This window comes from Macrosteles quadrilineatus, unplaced genomic scaffold (genome assembly GCF_028750875.1).
Source record: "Macrosteles quadrilineatus isolate MER2022 unplaced genomic scaffold, UCM_ALF_1.0 Scaffold_9__3_contigs__length_116548681, whole genome shotgun sequence".
NCBI classification, from domain to species: Eukaryota; Metazoa; Arthropoda; class Insecta; order Hemiptera; family Cicadellidae; genus Macrosteles; species Macrosteles quadrilineatus.
The window spans coordinates 73819110-73846975 of NW_026542602.1; the positions used below are offsets into that span (position 1 = coordinate 73819110).

General features: G+C 35.2%; 1 protein-coding gene across 3 annotated transcripts in view; it reads left to right on the forward strand.

Moving 5' to 3' along the window:
* LOC129002050 (uncharacterized) overlaps positions 1–27866 on the forward strand; it is a 46564-nt gene that overhangs the window by 10187 nt on the left and 8511 nt on the right. For all 3 annotated transcript variants that reach the window (XM_054429562.1, XM_054429561.1, XM_054429560.1), the window contains exons 2-10: positions 5569–5687; positions 5817–8785; positions 9588–9797; positions 11170–11296; positions 11502–11624; positions 16399–16460; positions 16729–16925; positions 19673–20402; positions 21760–21936. In XM_054429562.1, coding sequence (XP_054285537.1) covers positions 5615–5687; positions 5817–8785; positions 9588–9797; positions 11170–11296; positions 11502–11624; positions 16399–16460; positions 16729–16925; positions 19673–20402; positions 21760–21936 — 4668 coding nt within the window. In that variant the 5' untranslated portion in view covers positions 5569–5614. The remainder of the gene's footprint in view (positions 1–5568; positions 5688–5816; positions 8786–9587; positions 9798–11169; positions 11297–11501; positions 11625–16398; positions 16461–16728; positions 16926–19672; positions 20403–21759; positions 21937–27866) is intronic.

Genomic DNA, 27866 nt, shown 5'->3' on the forward strand with positions numbered 1-27866 from the left:
CCTATGTTGGTTAAACATTTGTCGAGGAAGAGCACTTTAATGGGTTTAGAGTACAAGGTCAAAACAAGACAAGACAAGTTATATCAAAATGACCCGAGTTTTTATAGGCCTATTTTATTATTCGTCCAATAATATATCGTAGGTTCTCTGCGGAAGTCTATTTTTCTTAACTTAAGTCTGTCCTACACTCATTCGAATGAATATATCGATCAATATTTTGATTATTTCATTTGATAAGTTAAGTTTGGTTAACCTAACCTAACTAACCGAATGAAATAATTGATGATATCGAATACTCTATATATTGATAACTTGACCCTTTCAGTGCTATGAAACGATATATCGTTGTTTTAAAAAATCTCTAAGGGATATAGATAGAAAGGTTATTTTAACAAAAAGTAAAAAGTAACAAAACGGCCATTGGTGACCTGCATGTTTGCGTGTGGAAGAGCTACACTGTTCCCTTGACAGATGGAATCCCATCTCAGGAAAGCAGATACAGACTCTAATCTCTGGACTCAAAAAGTTCCAGAGCATGTGATTGTTTTGGCTGGTCATCCCAATTACTGAAAGATGTAGCTGATGACATCTCTGCCCCCCTGACTACAGTTATCAACAGGTGCTTGTTGACAGGTGTTTTTCCGGACAAGCTAAAGAGAGCCAAGACCGTTCCAATATACAAAAAAGGTGATCATGCCAGTATCTCGAGTTACAGACCTATCTCGATACTACCTGTGATTAGTAAGGTGATAGAGACGGTGATGAAGAATCAGTTGTATACCGTACATACTTTGAAACACACCAGCTGTTTTCAGACTCACAGCACGGTTTCCGCGCAGGGAGATCTACTTCGTCTGCGATTGCCAGGATTGCAAGAGAAGTTGGCGAGGCCTTTGAAGCTGGGGAGTCGGTAATGCTAACACTCTGTGACCTCAGCAGAGCCTTTGACTGTGTATCCCATGATATCCTGCTCAAAAAACTCAGCAGATATGGCGTTGGTAGTGTGGTTCTCTCCACCTTCAAGAACTACCTAGCCAACAGAACCCAGAGGGTAATACTCGAAGGCGCAAGCTCTCTAGAACTGGAGGTGAACCAGGGGGTTCCCCAAGGATCTGTGCTGGGCCCTCTTCTATTCCTGGTCCTCATCAATGACATCGACGAGACCAGCAGCTCTATACTATTTGCGGATGATACCACGCTTCTCACTAAAGGGCCAAACCTACACTACACTGGATTTAGCCATAATCCAGGTCCAAGAAGCTAAAGCATGGTTCCAGATGAATAAGCTGCAACTGAATGGAGACAAAACCCAGAGACTCCTCGGACGACATGGCTGCAGTAAAACTTCTCGGTTTCCAGCTGGACAGCCGACTCGACTGGAATGACCATGTTGCCACACGGCTTGCGAGAGTCAACTGTCTCCTCAGGCGCCTCCGGAAATGTGTCACGGAGCAGTACCTGCTCTTGGTATACCATGCCCTGTTTCATTCGCACATTGCGTATGGACTACACCTTTGGGGTCATGCGTCGGAAGTGGAGGAAGTCTTAAAGCTTCAAAAAGCGGCAGTCCGTATAATCTCAAGGAGCCCTTTTAGAGAACACTGCAAACCGATATTCAAGAGACTTGGAATTCTAACCGTGTGCAGCCACTATATCTACGCCTGCCTGGTTGAAATCAAATGCAGTGTTCCTCTTCTCAAGACCAGAAGCCACATCCACGCCCATAATACCAGAGCTAGGCAGGATCTCGATGTTCCCCGTGCGAGATTGAGCAGGACGCTCAATTCCTTCCCTACGTCAGCCATCAAGTTCTTCAACAGACTCCCTTCCAGCATTCGATTTTTGGAAGACCAGAAGTTCAAGAGTGCTGTGAAAGACTTGATGATCAATAGACCATACTACAAAGTAGAGGATTTCTTTAAGGACAATTTGGAGCGGGACAATTAATTTTTTGTACCGCCTACTGCCTGCCCGCCATGTTTAATATACAGTATAACCTCTTTAATCCGAACCCCTGTAATCCGAACGTCCACTAATCCGAACGCCTCATTGCTGTACTCTATACACAGTACAGTAGCTCTTTATTGAAAACTGTATTTATTGATATATGCACTGTAATTATTTTAATTGTAATGTACAGTACTTTTTATTCCCCATGTTTACTACTGTATTAAAATAAACACTGTATTTCACTTTATAAAGCATTTTACACTTTTCCCTAGCTATTGTTAGTAAAAACAACAATATGTTCTGTAATCCGAACTATTCAATAGTCCGAACTACCCCCGGTCCCAATTAGTTCGGATTAAAGAGGTTTTACTGTACAGTTTTATTTTATATGCGCTTGTAGTCTTTGTTTTTGTGTCTTTTTTCCGTATTAAACAACGACGCAGTCTATTCCCTCACCAGAGGGTCAACGAGGAAGGCCAATGAATAATGAATAATGAATGTTCATAGGATACACTAACAGCCACTTAGCTAAAAAATTCGCCTAATCCGAAGATTTCGAGGTGTATGTCTAAACCAAGGATTATGAACACCTCACTATGCCCCAGTGGTTGTAGTATTGCTACAAACACACAGGTCACCAATTATTTGCCACACAGGACGGGAATCGAACCCGAGCAGACGAATGCCACTGGCCAAGTGACACACGCCCTAGCCTTCTCGGCTATCTGTGCTTGAAGACTGAGGAGTCCAAAACAGGCATTTAAGCTGACGCCACCGATTGCGAACAGATAGCGCTACAGATGGTTGTTCAATGCGCTACTAGGTAGCAGCACTAGTTAAGTCACGGACTATTTAGATGATATTTTTCAGTTGGAACACAACAGTGATCATAAATGTGTTCCTGAGACTTTGCTGCAAAACATTATTTTCCCTAAAATGGCAATATTACGATAACCTCGTCCAACTAAATCAAAGTTAAATTCAATATTATATTGTAAACTATATGTCTTTTGATTTTATGAGATTTTGGTTTCAAACAATGCTATCAGAACATAAAAATTTGTTGGAAAACCAGGAAAATTACAACAAAAACTAACTTAAGTTTTATTTAATGTTTACTACCAATACCGGGATTTATCTGTGTTATATATTTTCTAATTGTCTTATTATTCAAAATTAGCCTAATTAATAAAATAGTGACAACATTACAGTTAAAATTCAACAACAGGTAATGGAATTGAAAGGCAAACAAAAAAGTCTTACGAAATGCGAATTATTGGCCTAGCACTGAAAGGGTTAACTTATTTTTCATTCGATTGAGTGTAGGACAGATACAGTCTTACTAAAGTGCAGCCAATATCTCATTTGGCTTGACATTAGGCCTAACTAGGCATTGGCAATGAAATGGATGGTATGTATCCAAATTAACAACTGTAAAGAGTAAAGACAATACACCAACGAGAGCTTTAGTGTGCGATGTGCTTTAGACAACCATCAAATTTCTCCGATCAGAATGTCCTTCTGAACAGCCTTTTATGGTGTCATCATTTGGTCTACATAGTACCAACATGGGGATGCGAAAATGATAGAACTCGATTTTTATTTCAACTCAAAAAGATAGCAATTCAAACTATCTTTAAAATCAGTCCAAGAACTTCTTGTAGCCTAAAAGATTTTTTTCTGTATTCAAGTATTATAACTTCTCCTTGCTTGTACTGTACATTCTTGAAACACTCTTTTTTTTAACAACTTCTCTATCTTTGCAATCCCCAGATCTTGCCCATCTCTGCGGAACAGCCTCAATTTTCAGATACCATATTCTGCCACCCATATTATAACGGAATCTTGCTCTTCAATGCTTTGTCGAATAATCTAAAAACCTGAGTCAGACCCTGTAATTTTTGAAAAAAATCTCCGGAAATTACTAATATCTAAATGCTACTACCGTGTCCAGGAGTTTATTGCTGAGGGGCAACCATGGGCATAATGAGTGCATTTCCAAACAAAATGTAAATGTAAACCAAATGTAAATAACTTATGGTAGCCTATGTAGGATAAGGCACTTTTAGCGAATTTCCCTATAGGGAAGTAGCCTAGCTATTACCGTAGGTGGCACGGTAAGACCTAGACCCGGGACCGATTTACTTTTTCATTTTGATGTCCCCAGAGGCCAAAAACACCATTCGTTCAAATTTTTATATATATAGACTTATATATACATATATACGTCCGTGAACGATAACTTGAGTAATTTTTGTCCGATTTTGATGAAATTTGGTTTAAAGGTGTAAAGCGAGATAAACTTGAATGAGTTCGCGAACCAGCACGATCGGACCATGGGAACGGGGCTTTACGGGGGCTTTTATGGGGTAAAAATTGGTTTTTCTCACTTTTGACCCTCAAAACACAAAATTTCCCGATTTCTCTTTAGACCTTTTTAAAGAAAGAGCTTAAAAAAACAAATAATTTAGTATATAAATGTATTTTTGTTCGATTATTAGTAACGGAGAAAATTAAAAAATTGTAAATTTAAAATTCCCATGTTATTTTTATGGAGAATATTGTCAAATGTTGTAGTTTGCTTGTTTATGGATATATTTTGATCAAACTTGGCAAATTTATTTATTTTGTACTAAGCTATCAATATTTTACTCAAAAACACACTTTATTAGTTTCCTTGTAGCAGCAAACCTAGGTACTCGTTAAACCTAATGTTATTAAAATATATTTAACTGAAAATCAATTCAGACAAATGGAAATTTGCTTAGTCGGCAGGTTTGCTGCGGCGGGGGTATTTACATATTTTATGTAGGCCTATTACTGTAATTGACATAACCAATGCATTTTACTTATGAAAATCTGATTTAAAATAAATGACTTATTGACTTATTGTTTTTAAGACCGATTTAATTGTCGAGTAAAGCAATTAGTGGTTGGTACAATGCGTAATCGTTGCATCACTGTCAGGGGCCAAGGGTCGTACCTTAAATTTCTACTCGTATCGTTAACACTATCTTTACGCGATCGTTGCGTAAACTACTACTAAGGGTCTTCACCCGATTTTTGAAATTTTTTCATTCTACTCTTTTTAATTTTTTTTTTACCTTACACAAAATTTAAAGCTGAACTTGAAAATTTCCTTTTTTCTACTGAAAACAATGAAAACCCCTGAAAAATTAAGAATTTTATGAACACGGTAGCTTACTCATATTAACTGGAATAACTTAAAATATTGTAAATAAGCAACAAGCTACATTCTCATCAACTCTATTCATTGTACTTGTACATTTGTGAAGAAAGGAGATTTTGATATTTTATTTGATCGTCACCTATAAACTAATGATTGTGGAGAGGGAAAGGTTAGAAACCTAAATTATTTTTGGAACAACAGTGCAGGAGACAATCATGTAATGAACAATGAAATCGCTTAATAATTGCAATTCCCCATTCAGTTTCAAGGATGAAAAAATATGTATTTGTTGGTTACTAATTCTTATTGAATACCATTTTGGTCCACCATTGGACATTTTGAAACACTGCCATTACATTTAACGCTATATATAGAGGATTTTATAATGATTGTGTTTTAATACGTGTACATTGAAAATTATGTTTCAGCATCCTTCAAGATCCTTGGGAATAAATCCATAATTTATTGTTCATCATGTCAACACAAGAAGCAATATCTATAGCTGAAGGAAATTCTGAACACGAAGTTGAATTTCCCTCTGAGTCAAGTAAGTATGTTTATCTAAATATTAGGCCTACCTGGTTAACAATTCTAAAAATGATATTCATAAAATCAAAACATGTTCTGTTCTCCAAGGAAAAACTGTAAGCCCTAAAGTTTTGTTATATGTTTTCAGAAAAGAGAACTTCTTCAGAGATTGAAAGCTTTTTACCACCAAACAAAAAGAAAAAAGACCATTCTGATGCAGAGGTGAAACAAAATACTTTATCTATTGAGGAGGATCAGCAAAAGCAGGGAGGAAATGATTGTATGTCTGTTGACTGTAATAATGACAACATAGACACAGTTGTAGTGAATGAAGAAACTACTCCTCCCATTGAAGCTCAGGCTACAACTGTTGATGATAAAACTGATTCTAATAATGACCATACCAAAGCAGTCATAGATAATAATGAAGAAACCAATCAAGACAAAGTTCAGGATGCAGATGTTGTTAACACTGATTCTAATAATGACCATACCCAGGCAGTCATAGATAATAATGAAGAAACTGACTGTGACAAAGATCAGGCTACGGCTGTTGTTGATAACACTGATTCTAATAATGACCTTACCAAGGAAGTCATAGATAATATTGAAGAAACTGACTGTGACAAAGATCAGGCTACGGCTGTTGTTGATAACACTGATTCTAATAATGACCTTACCAAGGCAGTCATAGATAATAATGAAGAAACCAATCAAGACAAAGCTCAGGCTACAGCTGTTGTCATTAGCATTGACTCTAATATTGACCATACAAAGGCAGTCATAAATAATAATGAAGAAATTAAAAGTCCAGATGCAGCTCAGGCATTTTGTTTTATGCCTTCAGGAAAAAGAGCTTCTTCAGTGATTGATAGCTTTTCACCCCCAAACAAAAAGAAAAAAGACCAATTTGATGCAGAGGTGAAGCAAAATACTTTATCTATTGAGGAGGATAGGCAAAAGCAGGGAGGAAATGATTGTATGTCTGTTGACTGTAATAATGACAACATGGACACAGCTGTAGTGAATGAAGAAACTACTCCTCCCATTGAAGCTCAGGCTACAACTGTTGATGATAAAACTGATTCTAATAATGACCATACCGAGGCAGTCATAGATAATAATGAAGAAACCAATCAAGACAAAGTTCAGGATGCAGATGTTGTTGATAACACTGATTCTAATAATGACCATACCAAGGCAGTCATAGACAATAATGAAGAAACCAATCAAGACAATGCTCAGGCTACTGCTGTTTTTGATAACACTGATTCAAATGACTATAGCATCTCAGTCTTAGATAATAATGAAGAAACCAATCAAGACAAAGCTCAAGCTACCGCTGGGGTTGATAACACTAATCCTAATAATGACCTGACCAAGACAGTTATAGATAATAATGAAGAAACCAATCAAGACAAAGCTCAGGCTACTGCTGTTTTTGAAAACACTGATTCTAATCATGACTATACCAACGCAGTCCTAGATAATAATGAAGATAAAGCTCAGGCTACCGCTGTTGTTGACAACACTGATTCTAATAATGACCATATCAAGGCAGTCATAGATAATAATGAAGAAACCAATCAAGACAAAGTTCTGGCTACAGCTGTTGTTGATAACACTGACTCTAATAATGACCATACCAGTGAAGTTATAGATAATAATGAGGAAACCAATCAAGATAAAGTTTGGGTTACAGCTGTTGTTGATAACACTGATTCTAATAATGACTATAGCAGGGCAGCCATAGATAATAATGAAGAAACCAATCAAGACAAAGTTCTGGCTACAGCTGTTGTTGATAACACTGATTCTAATAATGACCATATCAAGGCAGTCATCATAGATAATAATGAGGAAACCAATCAAGACAAAGCTCAGGCTACCGCTGTTGTTGATAACACTGATTCTAATAATGACCATACCATGTCTGTCGTAGATAATAATGAAGAAACCAATCAAGACAAAGTTCAGGCTACCGCTGTTGTTGATAACACTGATTCTAATAATGACTATAGCAGGGCAGCCATAGATGACAATGAAGAAACTGACTGTGAAAAAGTTCAGGCTACCGCTGTTGTTGAAAACACTGATTCTAATAATGACCATACCATGTCTGTCGTAGATAATAATGAAGAAACCAATCAAGACAAAGTTCAGGCTACCGTTGTTGTTGATAATACTGATTCCAATAATGACCATACCAAGGCAGTCATAGATAATACAGAAGAAACCAATAATGACAAAGTTCAGGCTACCGCTGTTGTTGATAACACTGACTCTAATAATGACCATACCAGTGAAGTCATAGATAATAATGAGGAAACCAATCAAGATAAAGTTTGGGCTACAGCTGTTGTTGATAACACGGATTCTAATAATGACTATAGCAGGGCAGCCATAGATAATAAAGAAGAAACTGATTGTGAAAAAGTTCAGGCTACTGCTGTTGTTGAAAACACTGATTCTAATAATGACCAAACCATGGCTGTCGTAGATAATTCAGATGAAACCAATAAAGACAAAGTTCAGGCTACCGCTCTTGTTGATAACACTGATTATAATAATGACCAAACCATGGCTGTCGTAGATAATACAGAAGAAACCAATCTAGACAAAGGTCAGATTACAGCTGTCGTTGATAACACGGACGGGAAGTTGATAACAACACAATGTGAATTATTGAAACCTCCAAATCAAGCTATCAAATCAGATTTTCTTGACTCTGATTTCAAAAAGGAAGAAATAATAGAACCTTCTGTGATTGATCCTGACAAAAACTTTGAAACAAAAAAATCAGATATAAAGGCAGAGGAAGAACAGCTATCCACCAGTAAAATTGAAATGCTGGATACATCAGATGAATACCAGAACGAAGGTAGTTGTAGTACTGATCATGAAGACATGTTGAATTCCTTTGAGGATACAATCGAGACTTGGAAGATATGCAAGGAAATTAAAAACAATAATCCAACAGAAACTTTGGAATCTCCAACTGTTGGTCAGGAACAAACTGACAATGGAGAATCTTCAGACTGTGAATATAAACAGTCTGAAATAGAAGCAATGGATGTTTCAGATGAAGAGGACAACAAACGGGAAAATAAATTTGAGGTAAGACTTAAATCAGTAACTTTAAAATTTTAATGATTTTAATAACAGATTACATTTTGGTAGAAAAATAAATGTTGTTATAGCCTATATTATTTATTTATTGGTCTTTGTGCTATTTGATTGTTAGGGGTTATAAATAACAAATGCAGGCTCCTTGATTTGCTATCTTACCAATGAAACATTAGGTGCAGATAAATGGAAGATCCACAAATTTAAACTTTACCTAAACACATGAGCCTCGGGCCTACAACGGCCTAAAGCTTGTAAAATGAAAAAAATGTTCTAATTTCTGTAACTTGTTTATACATTCTACTCCAAATATGCATAACTATTAATTTCTTATTGCATGAATAATCATTTACTCCCAAAAAATAGTGTGGATATATTTGCCTTTCTATCCGTGAATATAATGAATGGATGATTATAGATATATTTGTCAATCCGTCATAAAAAAATATAACAAAGAGCTATAATCAAGAAGAAAAATTTATTGAGTAATTATTTTTGGACAATATTTCTGACCAAGCAATATTGTTATGAGATATTTCTCGTACAAGGTCATAACGTCAAAATAGTGCAAATCAGGTATTATAATTATTATAAGCACCAACTATCTCGTCTATACATGTAAAAGACTACAACCATTATGTCTGCCTAACTATTATTAGTATTTTTATATCTTCAACCATCCTTCAATGCCAAAAAATATCCGTCGCCTGTAGTAGTTGTTAATAAAATGCATTTTTATTTTTGTCTAAAATACAACTACGTATGTGTGGTAATTTATGTAAAATGTTCTCAGGTATTGATGCCTTGGTCCATTAAAACTGATGCCAAAGAAGAGTATAGACAGCCGTTAGCAGACGATCCTGTTTGGAAAGATCGGCTCCCTCCTCCCCCAGGCTGTGAGTCCCCTCCCCCTCTCACCGTCCCTACCATGGACAAGACAGATGATACGAGCACAGCCCAAAAGTTCACTGTCAATTCTACCCTGAACACAGAGGACATATTAGTAAGTTTGAAGAATCCTGAAAAAAAATATACAAGGTACTTTCAGAAAATAAGTTCTGTGTAAATTTCTCTCCATGGTAATGTGGGGATCAAAGTCTCACACATGCGACTGTGAGTCAAGCTTGCTTTGTGTATACTCACTTCGTAAAGCTTCTTTCTAATGGCTGTGATATTTTTTAATTATTTTTTATGCTAGGCTCTAGCCTAGGATAATTTTTTTACAGGATTACAGCATTATCACTTGGATAAAATCCATTAGTCATTGGCGTGATTTGATCCCGGGATCTCAGGAACCGAAGTCTCCTGCTGCAGCGCTTTACCACTAGACCAGCTTGCTCCCCATTATGGCTGTGTTAATAAGGAAATCCTGTGGATTGTGAAGTTAGGTCTGTAATTCTGTTTTTGAATGCAAGAAACCAGTTGATATTCATCGCCAATAAAGGTTGTGGAGAAATGTGATGAGCGGTTTAATGGTGAGAAGATGAGTTTAACAGTACGAATAAGGGATTGAACATTGAAGGAAACAGGTGAACATCCATCTAAAGTTAATGTTAAACTGGTTTGTATAGTAAATCAGAAGATTGAAGACACCCATTAGCTTAAAACTAATGATGTTGCTCTTGAATTTTCTTAATTTTCACGGACAGTAATTCATGAGACTGTAAGTAACAACTTTGCGTTTGTTGAATACCTACTGAATGGTACGAACAAAAATTGATGGTCAGCGCACTTGATTTTTTTACATGATGGTGAAACATTTTTATTGCAGATTATCTCAGGATATGAAACTTTGATTGCTTATAATACCCCTAAAACCAAACTTCGTCACCAATAAAAGTTAATAAGGTCTTTATTCATGAGCAAATTTCAGTAAAACCGCGTAGTGTTTGGGAACAGACAAAGTATTATACTAACAGATTTTTTGTCGCAAAGGGAAACAATACAGAAGTTTATTTTTTTATGCTTGAACACACGGTGAAGAATGTTCGGAAAGGTGTGGTTTATATTTTTGATAATTCCCGACCCCATACCGCCAATGTGACAAATAGGTCCTGAGGACTTTTATTGGGACGTTTTTGACAATTCTGCGTTCTGCATTTAACTCGCTCTAAGGGAATTTATATATGAAAATTTTTCTTGGTGGTCAGCGCTTCAACATCAATAAAAAGCCGAATGAAAATGTTATCACATGGTTGACAACAGGAGGTATCATTTTATGAAGAGGTTGTCCAACAAATGGCACATTTTCGTCTACTTATAAAAAACCAAAAAGGTAGAATAAATTTTTTGAAGTTGGTGGTAAGGTTAGTAATATTAATTGTTTTATTTTAAAAGTTAATTTATTACAATTAATTCTAAATCTTTTTTTTCAGAAATCCTCCACAGCTGCATCTTTTGGACGATATACAGTGGAATTTGAAATTAACCAACTGCCTAAATTCACCAAGGATTATTTAACAAGACACATATGTCTGGAAAACATTGTGGAGAAATTTTCTGGTAAGAAAATGATTTTTACCTTGGAAATGCATTATTTTTTTGCTATAGTTAGGTACTTGTTAGAGTAGTTCTAGAATCAGATTATAAAGATGTTATGATAATTGTGAATATAAATGTATAAACAAATTTGTTGTAAGTGTATTTTTACAAACTGTATCTTATCCTGAGTGTTAAATCTTCGTGGAACTAAGTTGATACATTTCAGGAGCAACCGTCAACATTGGAGGGCAATATATTTCTTCCTGGACCGACATGTCCAAGTCCGAAATTACTTCAATTAGACCTCTCCATCTTCACATCAATGGACCCTCTCAGCAGTCTCTTGAACGTGAGTAGCAAAACATAATTTGTTTTTAGTGATTTTCTTTCTAAACTCAACCCAAATTACAAGTATTGTACTGAGAACACTGTTAGAACACTGTAGGGACAAAACTAGCTCATAATTTGGTATCCCTGTTTTTTTACTTCATTGCCAAACAGCTGATATGTATTGTAACATTGCTGTTTACAAGGTTGTTTACTCTTGTGTACCATTGACCTGGTATTAATAGTCAAAGATAAGACTCAACGTGGTGTTTTTGCAAGCTCAAAGAGTATGCATTGTAGAATAATATGTTCAAAGTAAATCAATGGTTTTATGGAAAGAAAGGTTTGAAAATTATGTTTCCAGATGTGATTCCAGTATAAAATAACTCAACTATCTATGGACTTGCCTATGGCACCATGCCAGTAAACTGCTGATGCGTGTCACCAGAAATGTTTATCGTCCTCCCAGTCTAGATAAGCAAGATGATTTATGACGATTACGATAATACATAAAGATCTATTATAAGAAACCTTTCAAAGACAGGAGAAAGGCAGGGTTACCACTGTCATCCATCAACCCTCATGGTATACGAGTAATAAGAAGAGTGACACGGAGCACTAGAGGCATACAATGGTGAGTGGAGTGACTGGAAGACATCCACGCTGACAACTTAGATGTGCGAGTTGGCAGCTCATGTCTTCGGCATTAAATGTATATGTTTTTTTGGGCAGAAGCGCACCTGGTTTATTTGAAGACCGGTGACTTTATAGAAGGCTCTAGAATTCCCACAGATTGGACAGAGCTGTTTCCGGTTTTTTTACCTCCTTGGTGGTGTGGCGACGAGGCCAGTCGTTGGTTCATCAACACAGTGATCACCAGCTTATCTGTTGTTTGTTGTCTGTTTTGTTACAAAATTTTCTTCATTTAAAGTTATTATGTTAGTCAAAGTTAAAAGCTGGCGAATTTAATCATGTCTTCGTTAAAACTGCTATTATGTTGGGACTCATGGCTCCGACCAACACTAGCCTGAGCAGAGACCAATCATGAGGCCGTACTGAGAGCAGACCGAGGTGACCACCACACTCCCCACCAAGGCCAACTAACCACATCGCAGCTTCTCACCTGTGGAACTAGGACCATACACCAGGTTGTTTAATTCTACTTTAATAGAGCCCATCAACTAATCAACAATAGTGAACTCTCCACTCGCTCAAATTCAAATCCAGTCTCATCTGCATTCAGTATTCTGTTTTACTCCATAGCTGCAATAGACAAATTTAAAAGTGTATGGGACATCTTCGGTCCATCCTTAACTGTTCTAATCTACTTCAGTCAAGTTAAAATCAATCCTAAAGGCCATGCTACATCGACATCTGCTGCTACCGCCGCTGACTACCGTGTGCGGACTTTTAACCTCGAGCCTGCCTTGTTTTACCTTTGTGAATTTGTTCTAGTGATAAACATATCACGAAAACAATTGATTACATTGTAGTGAAGCGAATATACAAAACAACTTACATCAACAAACAAAAGAAACATGTTAACTTAATTTTAAACTGTGTTTTAAACTTAAAACTTTATTTAAACTCGTATTTTAAACTGTATCTTACTTGTTTACTGGTTAAAAAGGCATTACATAAAGTTTTGTCATTATAACTTACATTGTTTGGAGACCGTGAAATTTATAAAAGCAGACCGTGAGAACCGTGAATTTTTTTAAGACAAATAGTGTGGAAACCCTGAAAATTCTCTTTCGGCCCCCCTCATTTGAAATTTAAGATCTGATTTACCCAATGTTACCTTGTATTTACTTATTGTTAACTTCAAAATTAGTGTTCTTTTGTATTTTATTCAGGCATAAATTTGGTGTCATGAAAATTTTCAATAATCCTGTATAACTAACGTTCCGGTCCAGTAAAAAATAAAAATGTTTTAACTGTTTAAAACAACCAATAATTTATCAGAGCTCTAACTTACTCAAGGCCAATTTATATTCACAGATTGATTTTATAGGCCTATCACTGTGCACCTTAAATTATATTGAAGAATTTCAAATAATGTGATGATGACCAGTATTAAACATTAAATTGAATTTTCTTGACGTTATTTTCTTCTTTTTTACCTCCAGGACCAAACTTGGTTAGGTTAGATTAAGGGTCCAGTGTGTTTAACGGGCTTGTGCATCGTGGCTCAATAATGAAAACAGACAAATTTAAGGAATTAAATGAAAAATGGTTTAGGAATGCAAAGGGACTTTTGCTGGGATTTTCATCTGCTGACAATATTCTGGTAATCAAACCATCTGAGAAGGAGCTCTAAACCAAGGAATTCAGAAGTAATGCCACGTCTGTACTCTGTCTGTATTTTTATACAAAAATAATCCAGATATGTTTGTAATTATATGTCCCTGAATCATTAAAATCGAATGATCAGACACAGTCAGAAACAAGGAGTAGGAGAGCCATAAGGAACCCTATTAAAAATATTACTAGTGGCTAGGCTTCACCTTAAGTAAGGGTTACAGCTATATTAGGTGGCAAGCTCTTGACTGGAAACTGGAGGAAGCAGGAAAAGTGAAAAGCCAAAATAACATAAGGTAAACGCACCAGTAGCTGACAGTGCTCCAGTAGCTGACAGTTTGAGTTTCTTTACATTATAATGTGGTCTCTTAAAAATATTTACACATGATTGCATTGTTAGAAGAACATATGTTTATTCTTGATTAGTTTACAAAAAAAATCAGTTAAATTTAGCCCATACTTGCGGAATGGTGGTGGTTTGAAAGCGACCCTGTCCGTACACATCACATTTAGTCGATTCCCTTAATGAAATTGTTAAGAAAGTTAGTTTAGTTTTTTGTCATTTCGCTAAATTTCTTAAATAGTATTAATGATTAGGCTCATTATTTTTATCAATTATACCTTTGTTGACAATTTCATGATAAAATTGGGGTGTTAGGGGTTTTGGATTAAAAATTATATCAATGTCAGGCTTTGGTACACAAAAGCCATACAAGTTCCAATAGCTGACAGGGGATATTTGCTACTTGCACAATATTAAATTGGTTTTACCCATCGAAATTTGCATGCTATTTATAATTTATGTGATCTCACATTTTTATAAAATGATTTTAATTTTTTAATTAACAAGCCAAATTATCTAAAAAAATGTATATATGTTTTTAATATAAATAAAAAATATATACAGGGTGACAAAAAAGTCTGGAAACGGTTTAATATCTTTTTAACTAAGTCCGTTAGATAATTCAAACCTTTCACATCAACTCACATGTATAAAAACTACTTTTTCCAAGAATTATCATTTTTTTACCTCTACCAGGGGACGACCCATGAGGAGTAGGTAAATAATCTTTAATGTAAGCATAGGTTGATATGCACATCATTTTAAAGGTCTGGTCAAGTGGAGTTCATTGCCGGAAACCGCGTCAAAAAAGGTTTACCCGTTACAAAATGGCGGTTGTCCAAAGTTCTTGTTGAATATACCTGCACAGGCCTTACTATTGGTAAATACTTGTATTAAACATTAGCTTGAGAGCTGAAACTTTTAAAGTCAACTAGCTCATAGACTAATATTATTCAATCTTCAAAACAAATTTAAACGGGTTTCAGATTTCCCGGCTAATTTTGAATTTGAGTATTTACCAATTCTAAGGCCTCTGCTGGTATTCCGCAAGAACTTTGGACTGCCGCCATTTTGTAACGGATGAACCTTTTTAAACGCGGTTTCCGGCAATGAACTCCACTTGACCAGACCTTTAAAATGACGTGCATATCAACCTATGCTTATATTAAAGATTATGTGCCTACTCCTCATGGGCCGTCCCCTGGTGGAGGTCAAAAAATAGTAATGCTTGCAAAAAGTAGTTGTCATACATATAAGTTGATGTGAAAAGTTTGAATTTTCTAACGAATCTCTTTAAAAAGATATCAAGCCGTTTCCAGACTTTTTTGTCACCCTGTATATATTTTTTTATGTAAATATTTTTTATTTTTAAATATGTAAAATAAATTTTAGTAATAACGTTTTACATGGTTTTATAATTTAATTATTAAGTTAGATTTTATTCGTCTTATAAATTATAAAACCCTTAGGTTTAGCAGCTAGTACATGTATAGTTCCAGTGTCAGCTACTGGGACAACTGACTGTCAGCTACTGGTACAAGCACTTTTTTCACTGTCAGCCACTGGAACACGTACAAAGGTTGAATTAAGTTTAAAAATGTTATAAAATATATTTAAAAAACCCTTTTTGTATGACAAATTTGAAAACTACACTAAATTTAGAATCACATAAAATCCGTAATATCTCTTTAGTTCCTATTTATTCAAAACCACGGATTATTAAGTGCGTATAGTTTCTTATACTGTCAGCTACTGGTGCGTTTACCTTAGGGGAGATCAGTTGAGAAAGAATTACAGGCAGAAGGCAAGAGCTGGAGAGAAATAAAGCAGATGAAAACACTAGTTGCAGACCTACAGGATTAAAGTAAACAAGTAAAGTAACACTGACTATGTATGTACTTATTTATTTCTACTTATCTGTTTATCATGTGTTGTTAAAAGAGTTATAGGATACCTTAGTCGTCATCAGTGTCAATTCCAACTATCATCAGTTATCACCTCACCATCGTCTAGTGATCTGCAACTACAAAATGGATTTTATTCTACCACACCACATAAAGAACTTTGACTTCCAAGGTAAGAAATTGAAATCAAATCTATTTTGCTAAATTTTCTTAAATATTGTAATAAATCAATTTTCTTATTGTTCCAGTCGCTCTCAAGTATATAACTAAGCTAATCGCCGAAGGAGAAGAGGATAAAGATGTCTTAGTGGTTAGTATCAAACGTTCTGTCTGCTTTTAGAATCCATTTGGTCTAATTAAGCTCATAGGCCTACTTTCTACATATACATGATGAAAATAAGGAAAGAAAAAAATTTTAATAATTCTTAATTCAGGTTTTAATTCTAGTTTTCTTGATTCTGTTTTTTATTCACCTTATAAAAACATATTTTTTAACATCTTTTGCTGTTTTACTTTTTTTGCCTGCAGTTTTTCTTGTATCCCAGAGAATTGTAAGAAATGTGTAAAATTGCTCACAGTACAAGATGTTTTTGGGATTATCAACAATTCCCAGCGACTTTGACTTGAACAAACACATTGTGGGTGACAACGGGGCTAATCTGCAATACATCATGGACATCACTGGTGCCGAGGTCACTCTCCGAGGCAAGAGTAGCGGCTACCTGGAGATCAACTCTGACCAGGAGGCAGCAACACCTTTACATCTCCTGATACGGTAAGTGTTTTTTCTACATGTGAAATCTATAGCATGTCGAGATGGAAATATTGTGTAGTTTTATTGTGTAACAAGAATATTAAAAGTATGTTTAAGATTCTCGCAAGGTCATCCATCTGCTGACACCTGCTGAGTAGCCTGCAAACTGTTGAAATTCTCGTCGAAAGTCAACATCAAAAGATATCTAGGTTCGGCTGTACACGTCCAGCTGAGTAGATATCGTCACAGCACTACAGTACCAGGATCTACGGTCATCCTACTATACAACTCGAGCCTACTTACAGAAGTGCTCCAGTTCTATCTTTTTCTTTTACCAGATTGCTTCAGAGGAGAAAATAGTAGAACAAATTTCAAATTATTCTAGGATTAAACTTAAAACTAAGAATTCTTTACATAAATGTATTGTTTTTCATTGTTGATTTGTTTTAAAAGATGTGTCAGTAAACATTCGGTATGCTTCAGTGTAAACAATCTGTTGTTAAAAATTTAATTGGTTCATTATTTTGTATGGTGTGCCTATCATCTGTTTTAGGTAGGTAGCCATTTTTACTCTGGATTGCCATTGGTCTGACTGTCTTCATAAAATATGATTTGTGGCTTGTGCCTTCGCTCTACTAGTGTTGCAAAGAGGAACAGACAAGATGAAAAAAAAACATTGCAACAACCAACTGTCACCAGATCTTCATAATCTTCAATATATTTCTCTCACCGAGTTTTGTCAGCCACGCCAAGATCCTAGTTTGTTATTTAGTATGGACAATACGGTGAACTAATGACACGTACCTGCATTAGTTTATTTTAGTATGCAAAATGCTGATGCAAAATTATGTGTGAAAATCAAACTTTCTGTTACTATCCAGGCCAACATGTCTTTGTTTTTTATCTTTTAGTTAAAGTCTATAACTAAATCAGTTAAATTCAAGTTTTGTTACATCAAAGAAGGCTAATTTTCTTATGGAATGCACAACAGCTTGACTGTTTATACACCCAAGTCCCGCTAATCCAAACTCCACCAAACCAAACTTCTGGCTTGCTAATCCGAACCACCTGTTGGAGAAAAAAAGTGACTGGATTCAAATTCAAAACATAACACAAGTGTTCTGAAATACCAACCACAGTGACTAGCTGATAGAATAACCAAGAAATTGGGGAATTAAACGTGAATTCTGATAACTGGACATAGACATAGACATACTTTATTTGCACAAAACATACCATACTTGTCATAACATTTAGAATAGGTGCATTGTCAAAAATTAAATCCATACATAAAATATTTAACATTAAAACTTCACTTAAAATTAAAAAATTAAAAAAATTTTCTAAATTGTAGTTCTGTAAAAATCTTCAATTAAGTAAAAAGCCTTGTCAATAAGTAAATTATCTATTGTCTCTTTAAATTTGGTTTTGCTTAATGACTGATAGCATGGCGGAAGCACATTGTACAATCTCAGCCCAGCATACAATGGAGATTTTTCATATAGGGTCAAACGGTGTCTGGGGAGTCTAAATATATTTTCATTTCGGGTTTCATACCTGTGGTTAAAATATATTGTTTCTGGTAGCTCATTTTTAACTGAATGTATGTAATTTAATAATTCTAGAATATACAACCCCGTTAATGTCTGAATTCTTAAATTTTGAAAATGTTTACAAGAACTGCGTGGATGAGAGTTGGTGATAATGCGAATAATACGTTTTTTTAACCTGAATAAAGTTTTAATACCAGTAACTTGACCCCATAAAATTATGCTATATCTTAACACAGACTCCACATAAGCATGATAAACTACTTTAAGTGTCTCAATAGAAACATAGTCCCTTAAATGTATGACAAATAAAGATGATGGATATCGACCTAATTTTGTTATGTAAATAATTCAAATGTGAATCCTATTTAACTGCGTTATCTATGTAAACCCCTAAGAATTTATGAGCTTCAACTAAATTAAAATAACAGTTTTCCATATTTTTATGTCTAGTAGAAAATTTATTTAATAATATTTGTTTTTTCAACATTAAGTTTAACCCATTTTCTAAAAACCATTGCTCCATATCCTTTACCACACTTTGCAGAGAAGAAAACATTTCAGTTGTATTATTATTTTTGATCAAAGCAGTAGTGTCATCGGCAAAAAGAATTAATTATTTATTAATAACTTTTGGAAGATCATTAATGTAAATAAGAAAAAAAGTGGGAAAACAATTTGTGAATTGAGCCAGAATCTTGTATGGAACCGGGATGTTACTTTGTATGGTGGTTTACTGCACAGGGGTGAGCTGGTGGCACTACAGACTGTGAGACCAAGGCAGCAATGTCTTGGGCTTGCGTCTTGATGCTGCCACTTTAAATTATCAGTACAGCTCATTCTGTACTGGCTCACCCCTTGCATTGCTTAGTACGTGCAACTTAAATGTCTTGGATACTCATGTGGACAGGGAAATTGAAGGTAAAAGAAGACTGTTTCCTCCTTTTTTTTGAAAACTGTCTTTTTTATAATGACAAAATTTGTAGCTTTTGTAAACAGTTTGCATAAAGACAGGTGAAATAGTTACTTAAAAGTCAAAATATCTGCGCCTCTTATTTGACTGATTTTTTACCTATTGTCGAACTATTTGTTAGAGATTTTGAAAATTAACAACATAAATTTGTTACCTGTATGTAATACGTAATATGTTTTGTAAACTTTGTGTAAAGAATAAACATTTAATTTTCTATAATACTTAATTATCATAATTTTTTCCAGGCACACAGACTGTCAAGGGTTGAATCAAGCTAAAGAAATTGCAGCTAACCTCATACAAACCGTTGGTGAAGAGTTGAAACGATTCAGCTCTCAGAGTCAACCGATTGCTGTGGAGCTTTCAGCTTACACTGGCTCGTCTCTGTCGCTAGCACCCGATTCAATACCCTCTGTCTTACCTTTGCCAGTTCCTTTGCCAGATTTTTCATCCACCATTTCTTTACCGTCTGGCAATCCAAATTTATATTTACAAACTGTAGCTCCTGCACAAACCCAAACTAGTTCAGTTTCCGATAACTTTACTCCTGCAGTTAATACTACCATTGCAGTAAATCCAGTAAATCCTCTAGGAGTATACAATATTTCATCCCAAGTAAATCAGGCCCCAATTTTACCACTGTTAGGGCCAAAAGTTGTGTATGAAGCTGCGCCTCAGTTGATTACTCAAACCGTACAACCAAGCTCAACCTTGTACGGTACTAACTTGACTAGACCTAATTTAATTCACTTGTCTTCTAATTTAACACGGCCAACTGTTCCTGATTTCCAATTTGCTAAGCCTGCCCCCCCTCAACCCAAAATATTTTGCTTACCCAACGTAAATGTTCCTCCTCCTCTCAGAAATCCTCCCCCAACTACACCACCTCATCTCCGACCCCCAGCTACTTTAACTAGCACACCTGAAATGCGCAATGCTTTGACGTTCAGGCCACAGAAGCATAGTCAAATAGAGGTAATTGACATATTTTCTTTGGTAATAATGTCATATTGAAATATTTACAAAATGTATTAATGCAGTTAGTTGATTCAATTAAATGGGTAGTAAACATATTAAAAGAAATAGAACCAATTTAATGTGTGAACCAACATCTATTTACAGTAAAGCGTTGATTATCCAAAGCCAGGTTATCCGAAACGTCAGCTAACCAAAAAAAGGCCGATCACTAGTTTTGCCGTGATTGCGGGAGACGATCACTGCTGTCGACGAGACCGGAAGATAAGCTCAACATTCTTGCTACAATCGCAGGAGACAAACAAAACCAGTAAAAAATAAACTTAAGGGCAGTCTGACTTGAAAAAAATTTTTTTTTTTGCATTTTAATTTTTTTATGTATTATTAATCTTCATTTTTTCCTCTTTAAAATGATATATAACACATGCCACCTATCTAATATTAACTTCGTATAAATAAATTATGAAAAAAAGCTTGCAATGGCTTTTTGGCCCTTAGGGCAGCAGTGAATGAAACATGCAATCTTATCGCTTTTCCTCGATTTTCCGAAACTTGCATTTTTTGAACTTTGAGTACCCATAACTCAAAAACTACTTGGCCTACCTCAGTCAAACTTTTACACAATATTTTACATACTATTTTCTAGTTCCTCACGTGGGTATTTATACATATCTTAAAGTTATGAGGCAAAATAAAAAAAATAAACTTAAAAACCGTAGTTAAAAAACAGTTTTTTTTTTTAAACGTCGTAACTTTTTTAATTTTTTCTAAAATTTAAAAATTCCATGCAGGGAGCTAGTTTATAATCTATTAAATAACCCACACAAAAATCAGGACTCTATCTATTACCGTTTCTGAGATATAGGTACTTAAGTTAACATTACGCTCTTATGGGGGTCGGACTGCCCTTAAAAAACTTTTAAAATGCTATCAACCAAAGTTAACATGATGCATTTCATTTTTACTGTCAATGACTTATTACAAATAATTAAATCTATTACACTCCCAATCCACAATTGTTTTGGATAGTCGACTCTCTAATGTAAGTAAATTTTCAAACCAGCTATTGTACAATGAGTATGGAAGGGGGGGGGGGTAAGTGGTTTAGAAAAAAATAATTTAAATAATAGTTAGCTAATAATAATAATTAGTTAAAAATAATAGTTTTTAAAAAAATTATTTACTTTTAAGTCGACATTTTTTTGAGATTTTTCCTCCAAATAGCAATCTAGTATATTGCATAATGATTCTATACCTATCTATTATTGCCATATCAAAAATGTAAAGAGACAACCAGAACTTAATTGGCAGGTTTTTCTGTGTTGGAATGAGTTTTAATTCATTGGAGTTGTTTTAGGTCAAGAGTGTTAATGAAAATGTGACTACAAAAGTAAAACCTAAAAAGATACAGTTCTCAATCATTAATGCTAGCAAATCAAATAATACAACACCTGCTAATCCATTGATGACGAAAAAATCCACAGAAGACACAAATTGCAGTAAAACAAGTGACAAGTTAAATGTTCCAGAAACAGTGAGTATTCAATATAAAGTTACTTTTTTAAGCAAAAATTAAACCATTATTACCTGAGAGTAACATAAAAACGTTTATTCTGGCTTCAAAGGGTCCTGAACTTGTGAAAGTGTGGTCTTGAACCTACACCTAAGTATACTTATGTCGAACACGGTACACTAACTATCCCTAAGGGGAGACTCCCAAAAATAGTAAGATACCAAAATATGAAGTCCTAAGGTAGATGTAAAGGTTGCACATTTAGACTGCATTATCTGTAACAAACCTTGATAACCCCAAACTGGGTCCAGAATAGTTAGGTGACATAAAATCATGGAAAAGATCAAAGTAATGCAAGGAGTCGTAACTTAAGTGGTTTTAGCGGATTTCCCTGCAGGGAAGAAGGTGTTACCGCAGGCGGCACAAAACGACCAATACTCGAGATAAATTTACTTTTTCATTTTGATGTCGCCAGACAACAAAAACACTATTCGTTCAAATTTTTATAGATGTTTTTATATGAACAACTCAAGTAATTTTGGTCCGACTTTAATGAAATTATTGAAATTTAGCATGAATTTAAACATGGAAATGCTATAATTATAGCCACTGTGTAGAGCTTAAAAAAGAACACTTGTGTATGGTGTAAAATTTAAGTTTAGGCCTTGGGAGGAAAAAACTAAGCCCCAGATCAAATTTCAAATTTGGCAAATTTGGGTCGCCGGATTTCTACCCCCGGATATTTACCCCCATGAAAAAACGCCTACGTCACTTTGACGTCACATGTATGGGGGTAGATTTCCGGCCGCGAACTTTTAGGATGGATAAATTATTATTTATTCAATCAACTCGCATTTCACGGTTAACTTAACAGTTGTAATTAATTAAAATGCTAATAAACCTGACACCGGATCTTTACCCCCGGAAATCTACCCCCAGACATCTACCCCCGGACATCTACCCCCAGACATCTACCCCCGGACATCTACCCCCGGACATCTACCCCCGGACATTTACCCCCAGACATCTACCCCCGGAAATCTACCCCCAGAAATGTACCCCCAGTGGTCAAATCATAAATGCCCGACCCCAGAATTCTACCCCCGGAAATCTACCCCCCGTGCTACACTACGTATCGGCCAATATTCATTGTTGTAGTTGATTTTAGTAATTGGTGTATAAAAATAATCAATGGCTCTTCGTTTAATAATTACCCTATAATATCTAGTATTAAGCATGTGATATGTCGTTGTCTTGTTTAATGTCATCTATCTTCCCAATTCATTAAGCTCAATTCAAAATTATATATTTTTTGGTCATTTTTACGTTTCATACATTAAAGAAGCCAAAACAAGTCTTTATCTCAATTTCTGTCTTGTCTGTCAAGGTCCAGAAGGCATTTTACTCCTCCTCAAAAACTAGAGCATCGATCGTGATTCGATTTAAATAGTCTTTTTGGATTCGGTGGATTGACACGAGTGTCTTAAGCCATTAATAATTTATAAACAAAAAACTGTTTTTAAAACAAAACGTTTTTAAACGCACTAAAAAAGTATAAAATAATTTTTAAATTATGTGGAGAGTATAAATACTTGCAAGATGTAAAACGAAAAACGTGGGGTGCATGCAATAGATTATTTACAATTACCTTCACCTATTGAACTAATGTATTATTATAAATTGCATGCACCCCACGTTTTTCGTTTTAAATCTTACAAGTATTTATACTCTCCACGTAATTTAAAAATTACTTTATACTTTTTAGTGCGTTTAAAAACGTTTTGTTTTGAAAACAGTTTTTTGTTTATAAATTATTTTCTCCTTTTTGGTTTTAATGTGTGTGGATGTTAAATCTATTTCAAGCATTTATATCAGTTTAAGACAGAGGCATGTGGGAAATCTAAGGTTTATTTGAGTTTCTTTTCATATAATTATGTATTAGATTGAATGTATGGCCTACCTACTAACTATAAATATATCAATCTATTTAATTTATTGTAAAAAAGGATATGCAAATTATTATACTGCTCAACTTTTTAGGAAAAGGTAGGAAAATCCATTTTTACACGATCTAATTCATCTTGGTTTGTTTATTTTGTTTGTTTTGTATTTTATTTTTGACTCAGCTGTTTACCAAAACAAACTATATGTTGTTGTTTTTACTTTTCTTTGTTTACACTTATTTATTTAGCAATTTGATGCAGTGAAATTGATATAAAGGATATGTTTGGACGATTCGTTTAATGATGTCAGGACACCAACGTTATAATTATGTGTACTGTGAATTTCATTGGATGTTTTCGTTTTTTTTTTTTTCGGGAGTTTCTATTCAGACCTACTGGAAATTGTGTATAGTATGAGTAATTGTATTGTGTTGATATTGATTATGGAAGAGGCAGGTTGGCAGGTATGCGATGGAATTGGAAGGTGATATCGTTGACTAGGCCTATACACCTTCTCAATCTCAATTGATAATTACTCTTTCTACTGTAGGCTGCTATAAAATTTGTCTTTATACGTGTAAGCTAGCTGTTCTGATTTATACACAGTTTTAACTGACTACTCCCGTACGTAGGACGGGCTTACACCTCGTTTATCTTTATTTTGAAAGGTTTGTTTGTATAAAGAATCTCTTGGGAGCATAACCTGTACCTCTTAACCTCTGCTCTTCGAACTGTCAAATTAAAGTATTTACAGCTGACTTAAATGAATTTATATATTTACATTCTTTCAAAATGTTAACATGGAAAATTTGGAAGCCCATGGGGCATAGCCCAAGGGAAATATGGAAATTAAATGACATTATGTTGCATTGTCATCCATTTGTGAGCTATGTTTCAAATTTCAAGTCTCTAGCTCATCAGGAACTTCGTTTAAAATTGATACAAAAATTTGTAGGAAAGCGAGCTAATAAAAACAAGCCCATGGGGCGTAGCCCAAGGGAAATATGAAGATTAAATGATACAATATTGCATTGCCATCCATTTGTGAGCTATGATTCAAGTTTCAAGTCTCTAGCTTATCGGGAAGTATCAACATTTGCAAGAAAGCGAATTAATAAAAACAAGCCCATGGGGCGTAGCCCAAGGGAAATATGAAAATTAAATGATATAATATTGCATTGTCTTCCATTTGTGAGCTATGTTTCAAGTTTCAAGTCTCTAGCTCATCGGGAAGTTAGTATAAAATAGATTGCCTAATTTGTACCGGATAAGAAAGCGAGCTAATAAAAACGTTTTAATAAAATACTAGATGACCCGTGCTGCTCCGCAGCATTGAAATTAATAATAAAAAAATAAAATACTAAACTTAATAAGGGCGGTACAACTTTAATTAAACTCTTATAGGGCTGCTGGATTAATTTCGCCTTATGACCAAATTAAAGTATAACACATTCCATATAACACAGAGAAAATCGTCCCGATGTATTTTTTTCCGTTTTGAAAATCAATTACTCCAGAACAATATCCACACACTTCCTAAAAGCACCTACAGAGAAAGCACGTACATTTGTTAACTCATATGTAACACAGCATGAATGAGGCTTTTTTAAGAATGTTTTATTAACAACAATATTTCTTGTAAAATAGACATCTCTGTCGGTAGAATTGCATGTACGCATATTCTCAGGAGTAGTTCCCTCCATCTGGTAATCTTTATTAATATTACGACTTTTATAATACTTCCTTCCAAACAATGTTTGCTGTTCGTCCACCTTTTGATTTAGTTTCTACTTTTACAGTATCGAAAGATTTCCCTCTCGATAAGGCGACGTACAACTGACCGTGACTAAATACTGGTTCAGGCAAGTACACACCAACTCGATCAATCGTTTAGCCCTGCGCCTTGTTGATGGTCATGCAGAACGCAACCTTTATGGGGAATTGTCTTCGTTTGAAAGAAAATGGTACTGTAGGATCTGATGGAGAGAGATCAATGCGGGGTAATAGTGCACGTTGTCCAATATTTGTGCAAGTTATGATTTCTAAGTCTAAACTGTTTTCATACATTTTCTTGACAATAAGTCTTGTTCCGTTTAGAAGACCTGCTGTGTAGTTTAAATTTCTTAATAACATCACAATGGCACCTTCCTTTAAGACTAATTTGTAAGAAGGCAAACCAGTCATCTCAAGGCTGTTGAGGAATTCAATAGGGAATTGCAATAGTTCACTGTCATCATCTGTAATTAGTTTATTCACACTTATATATGTTTTGCTTGAGCCTGGGATGAGGTCTAAAACTCTTTTATTGATTTCCTCACAATGCTCATTCTTTGGTGCTAAAATGGCACATTTTGATAAGTACGATGAGTCCATAGGCGTAGGTTTTTTCCATAAATTTCTGAAACTATGTCTGAATCAGAGATAAGTGGTGGGGGTAAGTCCACAGATTTGTCATCAATTGTTGGGTATTCCCCATTGCAAATTTCGAGCAAAAAGTTAGCAAAATCTAACTCATTAGTTTTAGCCCTCATATTCTTTGTTAATTTAAACATTTTGAATAGTGGCCATAGGTATGAAAACTTAATTGAATTCTGAACAGTAGAGGCTCTAGATGAATGAGGCACAACCGGCAACACTTGCCGGAAATCTCCACCTAAGATAATGATTTTCCCACCAAATGGCACATCGTTATCCATTATATCTTTCAGTAGCCGGTTGACACACATTAGAGCATATTTGTTGGCCATAGGTGCTTCATCCCAAATTATTAATTTTGCAGAACGAATGATAGAAGCCTCTTTACTGTTGACTTTTAAGCCGGAGACAGAATGTTCATTCAAATTCAGTGGTAAGTTAAATCGGCTATGAACTGTGCGGCCAAAGGGAAGTAACATAGCAGCAATCCCAGTCCATGCAACGGATATGATTGGCATTCCAATATTAATGCAGCTCTGGATTAAGCATTTATATACAAATGTTTTTCCGGTGCCACCAGGTCCATCTATGAAGTATGCCTTAACACTTGCAGACTCATCATTGTTTAGAAGTAAGTTTAGAATTTCATCAATCACAACACGTTGTTCTTCATTTGATGAAGCGATCATTTTCGCTAGTTCATCATGTTGGATTTCATCTATAGTTTCCGGATGTGTGAAATTTTCATACGTTTTCAAATCTTCAAAACTGGTATCACCAATTACATGTAGTAATAATATACGTAAATGATATCGCTCGGAATCCGCAGGTGAAACATTATACATTCGGCCAATCGTTCTAGAATAGTGTTTACGTTTTTGCCATTCATTTTTCTTCCATACATAGTGAACTGGTGTTTCGGGATATACATAAGGACTTCTAGTTGAAGGATTGCTGTTCAACTTGAACCATGCTACTAATTGGGTAGTTTTTAACTGTGCTTGGATTAAACCTTCCTCCGGTGCATCGTTTCTGAAGTAAACATTCTGAGAATCAGGTAAATGGACTGGCAATCTAACCACAGCGTGAGATTGATCGTGCATGCAATATGCAAACATTCTCCAAGCAGCTTCACTTGGTCCAACATATCGAGCATTCAGGAATAAATTAATTTCATCGTGATCAAGTACATCGTTTCCCCTTGCTACCTCTATATTGCAACAATCGTGACCTTTATATACATACTTATGGATGTACTTTATAGATCGTACACTGGAGCAGAGCTCTACATTAATATGTGCACGGAAATATAGAAGAAGAAATGGATTGTATGGTACAATGAACCGATTTGTAACATTTACATCGTCTCCAGTTGCACGTTTAGTTATGGTTCTCCCATTATTTCTACGCTTGTAAATCGGATAGCCATTAACATTATCTTGCGTTTCCTCAATAAAGGATTTAGGGAAAACTTTTTTGCATTTTCCATCCTTCATACATACACAGGAAGGATTTAATATACCACACGGCCCATGCATCATGTGCTTACTAACTAAGTCATACAAATCTTGGTTTATGGGATCGGGAATTATT